General features: G+C 46.1%; 1 protein-coding gene across 1 annotated transcript; it reads right to left on the reverse strand.

The window, feature by feature from the left end:
• Positions 1-7,293: 7,293 nt before the first annotated feature.
• Positions 7,294-9,033, reverse strand: LOC119280112 (proline-rich protein 36-like). The gene is made up of 3 exons (XM_037561084.1): positions 8,987-9,033; positions 8,082-8,867; positions 7,294-7,952 (listed from the first exon to the last, which is right to left on the reverse strand). Exons 1-3 carry the CDS (start codon positions 9,031-9,033, stop codon positions 7,802-7,804), a joined length of 984 nt encoding a protein of 327 aa, XP_037416981.1. The 3' UTR covers positions 7,294-7,801.
• Positions 9,034-9,563: the final 530 nt, after the last annotated feature.

Genomic DNA, 9,563 nt, shown 5'->3' on the forward strand with positions numbered 1-9,563 from the left:
CAGCAGAACAGGGACTAAAATCAGTAACATCATGATGCCTAGTTTGCATGCTTGTGCTAGTCACCACATTGATCACAAAAATACATGGCATACACCCCTGTAAAGATGACATGGCATAGTTCAAAACACATGTAGACATCAACCTCATAGGATGCACACATCAATCATGACAAAAATGACAAAAGAGCTCGTTCTGATAACAGACAGCAGAAAACATTGTGAAGCACTCTTGCAACGATGATTCGGGCATCTAGATGACCTCAAATGAATATGATGCAATGGAATGAAATGATTTACTCGTTGAGACGAACAATCTGACATATTACACACACAAAACGGAGCTACGGATGCAGAGATACGGCATGATGAACATGGCATGAAAATTACACAGATTCGGGGACTTAGTCGTTTACTGAAAAAAAACAGACGGGCGCTATATGGCTAAATGTCGCACGGGGCGGGGGAAAGAGGGTTTCTCACCCATTGGGCTGAGCCCAGAAGTGGAGAGGCCGGGGCAGGCCGGGCGCTGGGCTGGCGGCCTGGCGTTGCTGGGCCGGGGCCCACGTGGGCGCTGGGGTTCGTCCTCCCGAGCGAGGAGGCGGTCGGCGCTGAGGAGAGGTCTCGCCGGAGCTGGGGACTCCGGCGGCCGGAACGGCAAGGGAGCGAGGGGAGCGGTCGGATCCGGGATGAGGACGTGGCGGCGGGGACCTGCGGGCGCGGCGGGGAGGCGCCGGCGACCGAGATCGGGCGGGAGCCGGGCGCGGCCGAACGGCGGCAGGGCACGGGCCCTCCGCGCGGGCCAGCCACGGGCCCGGGCGGGCCGGCGGCGCGGGGCGGCGGCGGCTGCCACGTGGCCGGATCTGATTGGCGCGGGGGCGAGGGCGGACGTGTCCGGCAGGGTGCGGATGCGTCCGGTGGCGCGGGGAGGAATAAAACTATGGTTTCGCCCGAAATTTTGGAGGGGAAGGCTAATTTATAGGTAGACGGAGCTAGGAGAGTCCAAATGAGGAGCGGTTTTCGCCCACACGATCGTGATCGAACGACTGAGAGCATGGAGGGGAGTTTGCTGGGTTTTGGGCCGCTTTGGAAGGGGTGTTGGGCTGCAAGGAGAGAGGGGCTTTACGGTTACCCGGTTAACCGTTGGAGTATCAAACGACCTCCAAATGGCATGAAACTTGACAGGCGGTCTACCGGTGCTATACCAAGGCCGCTTGGCTAGACTCGGTCCATTCCGAGAAAGTTTAACACCCACTCACAACAGGAGACGAAAGGGGAATGCCGGAGGGCATAGGAGTGCCGGATTGCAAAACGGACAACGGGGAAAATGCTCGGATGCATGAGACGAACACCTATGCAATGCAATGCACATGATGACATGATAAAATGCAACACACAAGCAAATGACATGGCAACGATGGCGAATAACTGGCAGACACCTGGCGCGTCGAATCCGGGGTGTTACAGTTGCCTAGTAGAGTCATCAACAATGAATCTCCAGTAGAACGTCTCCTTCACATAAAACCAGATTACACATCACTACGTGTCTTTGGGTGTGCGTGCTGGCCAAATCTTAGGCCTTACAACAACCGCAAACTCATGTTCCGGTAAAAACAGTGTGTATTCTTGGGTTATAGTCCACAACAGAAAGGTGTGAAGTGCCTTGATGTATCCACTGGATGTGTCTATATTTCCCGTGACGTTGTGTTCGATGAAACCATCTTCCCCTTTGCACAACTTCACCCAAACGCCGGAGCTCTTCTTCAAAAAGAAATTCTCCTTCTACCTTCACACCTCACCGGTCGTGACAATGGGGATGTTTTAGACACTAATGATCAATTGTTGACTAATCCTCTTACCAATGATAGCTTTGAGTCTTGTGATGCAACAGAAAAAAATTCTGCAGAAAATGGTGAAGAAATCAGCCCCAACCATCATTTTATGCTCCCGGGACAAAATGGCAGCAGCACCGGAGCAGATCTCCCTCGGGATCCGGGCGTATCGTCATCGGGATCCCACCTGCACCAGCCTGCCATCCTGACGCCCGCGGGATCCGCGCCTGCAGCGCCATGCGGATCCGCCTCGAGCCCCGCCGCGCCACACACCAACCGCGGCTCGGTGGATCGCTCGGCGTCCGCTCCGCGCCAACCTGCCAGCGCCACGCGGCTCCATCTCCATCCGCCCGCGCCTGGTCCCATGCCTGGTCCCGCGCCCGGCCCCGCGCCCGGCCCCGCACCTGGTCGGTTCGGACCCGACACGCGCTGCTACGCATGGCGCTCATCGCGGCCGGACTCGAGCGCTGACTCCCATGTGGATTCTGCGGCAGCTCCTGGCCCGCCGCCCTAATCATTGGCGGATCATGAGCTCCATGCAGGATCAAGATCCTCTGCGGCTCCTTCTTCTTCAGCGTCACGTGCACCTGCCACAGAAGATCTGGCCTGCATGTCCTCGCCCAGCGAGCCGGTGGCTGCTCCTGGCGCTGGATCTTCTGCGGATCCTCCTCGCACTAGGCTTCAGAGGGGAGTAACTCAACCCAAAAACTACAAGTCTTTAGCAAAATTTGGACTTGCTTGTATCTCACATGAACCAGATATACCAACCTCTATTGCAGAAGCTCTAGGCGATCCAGAGTGGCAGAAGGCTATGAAAGATGAATACATGGAGCTTCACAAGAATAAAACTTGGCACTTAGTTCCAGCACATCAAGGCAAAGGTAAAAAAAATATTGATTGTAAATGGGTCTTTAGAATTAAAAAGAAATCTGACAGCACCATAGATCGTTATAAAGCTAGACTAGTTGCAAAAGGCTTTAAGCAAAGGTACGGTCTAGACTATGAGGATACTTCCAGTCCTGTCGTAAAGGCTGCTACTATTCGTCTCGTGTTATCTATTGTTGTATCCAGAGGATGGAGCCTACGCCAACTAGATGTACAGAACGCGTTTCTTTATGGTGTTCTGGAAGAGGAAGTGTTCATGAAACAACCTCCTGGGTTTGAAAACAGACAAAAACCCCTTCACATATGCAAGCTTGACAAGGCTCTATATGGATTAAAGCAAGCTCCTAGAGCATGGTATTCTCGGTTGAGTTCAAAGCTCCAAGGACTTGGGTTTGCTCCTTCCAAGTCTGACACCTCACTGTTTATTTTCAACAAGTCAAATACATCTATATCTGTACTCATATATGTTGATTATATTATTGTCACAAGCTCATCTGATGAAGCTATTTCAGCATTGCTTAAGGACTTGAACTCTGAGTTTGCTCTTAAGGATCTAGGAGACTTACACTACTTCCTTGGCATTGAAGTAAAAAGAAATGGAGATGAGCTTCATCTGTCCCAAGAGAAGTATGCAACTGATCTTGTAGCAAGAGCAGGGTTGCAAGGTTGCAAGTCAGCTCCAACACCTCTATCCAGCTCTGAGAAGTTATCCTTAACAGAAGGAAACCTCTTGAATCAAGAGGACAGCACCAGGTACAGAAGTATGGTTGGTGCACTGCAATACTTAACTCTGACCAGGCCTGATATTTCTTTTGCTGTGAACAAAGTATGTTAGTTTCTTCATGCACCCACTACAGTACATTTGACAGCTGCAAAACGCATACTTAGATATGTCAAGAATACTTTCAATGTTGGACTCACCTTCACCAAGTCACCATCAACACTTGTCTGTGCCTTTTCTGATTCTGATTGGGCAGGTTGCACTACTGGAATCTGGAACTTTGCCATCTGCCATGGCAGATGGCAAAGGCATGGTCGGCGGATGGCAAAGGCTTTGCCATCTGCCAGCAGATGGCAAACAGTTTGTCCGAAACTCTGCCGGTAAAGTCTTCTTTGCCGTCTGCTGACTGATGGCAAAGAGCCTGTGCCTTTGCCATCAGCTGGCAGATGGCAAAGCCTCTTAACGGGTTAGCCCCGTTAGAAGGCTAACGGCATACTTTGCCGTCTGCCAGCAGATGGCAAAGGTTGCAGGCTCTTTGCCGTCCGCCAGCAGATGGCAAAGGCTGCATGCTTTGCCGTCTGCCAGCAGATGGCAAAGAGCATTGCCACCTGCTGGCAGATGGCAAAGAGCCCAAATAGGCCAGCCCAAATTTTACATATAGATGACACGTGGCCTCTTTGCCATCTGTCAGCTGATGGCAAAGCTCTTTGCCATCTGCCAACAGATGGCAAAGTGACTATATTGCCCCATTTAATTTTGTTTTTTCTTATATCAATTCATTTTCACAGAAAATCAAACACAAATATATTTATATGACCAATATAGCATATTCAACACATATTACCAATATTCATGAACACATATATATCCAACACATGTTACCAATAGTAGCAAGTTTCATCCTTGCATATACATAGTTTCATCAATATTACACAGTTTCATCCATAGGTAGCAAGTTTCACAAGGTCAAAACAAAAACTAAATACAAGCACTCCATCAACCCAAGCTTACGTGATCTTAAGAAAATCTGTAAAATGGGAAAGAAGAAAGTTAGAAGAAGACTAGAAGAAGAAGATTATTATGATGCAACTAAAATGTGAAGATTATTATGATGCAACTTATATCTGTAAAATAGGTCATTTTGGAGCTAAGTATGGTTATTATGTCATTTTTGAGCTAGCTAAGCATACTAAGTCATTTTGGTGTAAAACATGCTAAGGTCACTAGTCGTCAACCCATTCCACTACACGGGCTAGTTATTTAAAAAGCATATAAAAACAAAAGCATTGACAATATCTATGATATAATACTTTTTACACGTCCTTTGTTTTTCTTGCTAGGAAAATATATTAAAATTTCGCATGAGAAATATTTCAATGGCAAATATGTTGGTTGGATGCTTGTGAGAACAATTATAATGAATAATTTGAAATTGATCAATCATTTTGTAAATAGATAAGTAATTCATGGATCAAAATATATGTATATTACTCACTAAAACCGCAAATAACAATCTTCATAGGTGAACTAAAGCACCAATAAGAATCTGGTCCCATTAAAATTGAAAATAAATTACTTATTTCCCTATAGGCAACATTCTAATGGGGAATTTGGCATCCGAACTATCCTGTTTGCTGTACTGGATGGGCCTTACTAAGTATGCAAATACACACACAAAAAATATGGGATCTAGTCACAGAGATTTGAAATGATGTACCTACAACCAAAGCTACATTTACTACACCATTGTATTGTTGAATAGGCGATGACCATAAATACAGATCTCAACGTCGGTTAATGTATGAAGATTTACATTCTTACTTATATTTTGTTCTAACCCCTTTCACTGAAGTTCAACATGCGACACTATTTAGCATATATATGTGCATGGGTAGCAAGTAGTCAGCTAAAAAAAAATTACGTGAGCTGCAAAATATTGAACTGAAATACGTATGAGAAGGCACTGCCTTCGCACAGTTCATTCAGTTATAGCTATATAAACGTATCAAACTACCATTTAACAGAAGGACACTTATATATTTTCTGGGCCACATAATATATAATACTGGACAGTTACCATGAATGCATAATTTAGTTCCAGAAAAAGCAATGAACGAACAGATGTTAGAGAAGCAAAAGTTGTGGTCTGAAGTTGCAGTAGCTGATTATATGTAATACAGGCCATTGCTTTATCACACGTCAGAATCAACATACCTTAAAAAGTAGGGTTGGTAGCGTGGGAAAAAGATAGGGGAGACATGCAGCCTTCGAGTAAACTTTGTTTTGCAGCTAGAAGCAGGCTTTGTAGTAATACCCTATCACATTAGATCAGAATTAGACCAACATTTCTGATGATGCGCAATTCCATAAGATAAGTGTGATTTATTCCTCGGCAGCAAATGGAACTTGTTCTTCCACAGAAGTTGTTTAGGATCTGAAAATTGAACCAATAAAACATGAATGAATATTATCTTCATTCAGAGGAATATATATGGTGCTCCTTTTATGTCACTGAAAACTAAAGTAGCAGCATACAACAATCATCTATCAGAAGTATTCCGGTATTACATTTACCAAAGCTTTTCCCAAGGAGGATACAACATTAAGATGACAGTGTGAACCATTAATTTTTATAAGCAACAGTACCACGTAATGAGAACTGCTAGTGCAACGGTTCAAAGGCATGCAGGATGTAAACGATGGAATAGATACAACATTATAGAAGTTGGATCTTCAGATAGAGCAGAGAAAACACACTCACCTATATAGCAATAGGGCCAATTGTAATATTGGAGAAAACGTTGACTGCACAGACATAATCTTGATATGGGAAAGTTAGAAATAAATGTTAGGAAAATTCATGGCGTCTGTACCAAATACATGGAAACAACTAATAATACTAACAGTGTATATGTTTTCCTTATTGCAGGCCACCCCAGATTCTGAATCCATAAATATTTCTCTGTTTGTTCACTAAGAAATAACATATTGGTTTAAGATGAAGCGTATTTAAATGATACTACAAAATATAATTAACAACAAATAATAATTGCATGCATGTGTACTAAATGATCATATGCATGGACATCTTAACCTGGACTGTGAATTGATCCACATATTTTAAATACTAAACCTACCGTGCAAATGCATATATGCAAGCTTTCCTTATGAGATGGAAAGGTCAACCAAGTTCATATGTTAAACTGAACGCCCCAATGGAAACACTTCCGCAATGTAGTAAAAAAAAGCCAAACTATCAATGGTTTTCACTCCCCCAAAACGTGTTGATATATGAATGGAAAAAATAACGTTTTAACTGATTGAAGTAGCAGCATATATGGTAAATTTTTCTTAGCTAATAGCATGAGTGTAGGAGCTCCATATGTTAAATAAATAGATATGGCATCATCACATCACCTAGGAAAAGAAATTTAAATCACAGTCTCCCACCTAGGCTTTTAAGTTTTAATAAACATGTGATTTTCAATGTTAACCTTGCATAGCTAAGCTAGAGCTGCCCCTTGCCTCACATCCAAACACACCCTTGGTATCTAACTATCCATGGTCAACACATACAAAATGTACATACATACTGGCAGTCTGCCAAATACAAAAAGAGGAAACGCTAACTAATATGTAGAACGCATATGAATGATTATGAGTTGTGAGTCTATGGCTACGTGGACTTTTCTTGAGGGATTCATATAGCTGAAGGGATTAGCTGCCAAAATATAACAAAACTGAAGTTCATGGTGTGCAACCAACTTCCAAAAATTCAGAAAATGGCTTCGCGAAGTAAAACCACGCATGTCAAGTCTACATTGACAGCCACTGCTTGGGAAGAATTAGACACTGCTATTAGTCAGTAGGTATGGTACACATATAGTTAGAGTTGAACTGTTACCTGCCAAATTTGTAATCTTGAGTATAAAATTTTCAGAAGAAGAAATGGTAATGTGATTCAATTTTCAAAAGAAACATGGAGATTGCAAGGTTGGTTTGAAGAAACTAAGGCTGAATCCATGGAACTTTAATGATGGTGAAGAATCTAAACTGAAATAGCATACCAGACGCACAAACAATCACAAAGAGATCAATTACCAACGTCATATATTTACCAGTAACCACAAATCATGAAATCAATGTCAGAGGACCAAAATTTTCACAAGCTAGGGAAATAATGCTCTTCACCAAAACCTTGCCAGAACTTATTCCTCTTATTTCTTTGTCAGAGCTACACATTGCAAATTCAGAGAAATTTTGGAGAAATAAAAGAAAGCTTCATGAAAGGGAGGAGTGGGCAGGCATATGAGAAATGAGCGCTTGCACGCATATTCTTACTCCGTGAGAATTGCCACCAAGCCCTTCAACACCTGGTCAATGACCATGACCACCTGAGTTTAGAACACCGCATCAGGTTCCTTTGCTCTAACCCCGTGACCTGCCAGCATCCGACGCCACAGTTGGAGCCCAGCATGCCATCCTGCCAGCAGTTCTTCCACTGCTGGATGCCGTCCCTGCATATGTGAGCCAAAACTGAAAAATGTTCAGACCAACACTTGCTTGCCATCACTCACACTGAACCCATGACTGTAATGACTCAGCCTGCATATGAGAGCAGTGTGGGGAGTGGGGAGTGAGCATACCAGGTGATGAGGAGCGGCTCGTCGAGGCTGTTGAAGACGTTGACGGCGACGTTGTAGTTTGTGGGTTGACGTTGACGACGGGGCCACGTCGCAGCCGCCGCCTCTGGCTGCCTGACGGGGCTTGCTGGAGCCGGACTTGGCGGTGGCGGTGGCATCCGGGTCTTCGGAGAGGTCGACCGTTGCGAGGTCCTCCGTGGTAGCCGCGACCGGGTCCGGGTCCAGGTCGTCCCTGTCGAGACTGCTGTTGGGCGGTGCCCGGGAGGGAGGCCGCGAAGGAGGTGGAGGAGGAGGGGAGACACGGCCCGGGGAGGTGAAGCCCGTGCTGCTCCCGCTGCGCTGCCGCCCGCACACGGTTCATGGCGGGCTCGCCGAAGCGGGGAGGGGTCTGGGTAGAGGACGGCGGCGGATTGGGTTGGGCTACGCGGGGGTAGGGATAGGGGCGACGGCGTATTGAGATCTGAGGGAGGGAGAGGGTTAGGGTTGGAGAGAGGGTTGAGATAGTCGGCGTCGGGGCGGAGGAGCACGGACGCAGTGGGCGCGCCGGCCGACGACAGACGCAGAGCACCGGCGCGGCCACCACGAGGAGCAGGCCATGACGTCGTGGCTGCGGCGGCGAAGGACGGGCGCTTGGGTTGGATCTGGATCGGGGAGAGGCGGCAGAGAGGAGGAGAGAGAGGCGGGCGCGGGCTGCTTAGGGTTTGGATTGGGCTGCAGAGAGGTGGACGGTTCAGATCGGCTAGAACGGACGGTTCAGATCGGCTAAGGGGGTGATCCGTGGGAAGAGCCCTGATTGGTTCAGAAAATTTATGGTTTAAAAAAATAACCCCATCTCTTTGCCATCTGCCAGCAGATGGCAAAGAATCTTTGCCGTCTGCTGTCAGATGGCAAAGAGGTGGGGCTGGTACGTCGTTACACTCTCGACGGCCACAGGATTTGCCAACCTCTTTGCCATCTGCTGGCAGATGGCAAAGATTATTTGCCATCCACTAGCAGATGGCAAAGAATTGGCTGATGGCAACCATGTCTTTGCCGTCTGTCAGTTCTTTGCCATCTGTTTTTTATAAGCATATGGCAAAGACGTTCTTTGCCATCAGCTGGCAGATGGCAAAGAGCTGGCTGATGGCAAATTCCCAGTTTCCAGTAGTGTTGTCTTGATGATAGACGCTCAACAGGAGGTTTTGCAGTGTTCTTTGGTCCAAATTTAATTTCCTGGTGTGCTAAGAAACAAGCTACTGTGTCTAGATCCAGCACAGAAGCAGAATACATGGCACTAGCAAATGCTACTGCAGAAATCATTTGGGTTCAGTCATTACTGAAAGAGCTCGGGATACACAGTAAGCAAGCCCCATGTTTATGGTGTGACAATCTGGGTGCCACCTATCTTTCTGCTAACCCAATATTTCATGCAAGAACAAAACACATAGAAATAGACTTTCATTTTGTCAGAGAAAGAGTTGCAGAAAAGAAGCTGGATATTCGATT

The sequence above is a fragment of the Triticum dicoccoides genome, chromosome 3B (assembly GCF_002162155.2).
Source record: "Triticum dicoccoides isolate Atlit2015 ecotype Zavitan chromosome 3B, WEW_v2.0, whole genome shotgun sequence".
NCBI lineage: Eukaryota > Viridiplantae > Streptophyta > Magnoliopsida > Poales > Poaceae > Triticum > Triticum dicoccoides.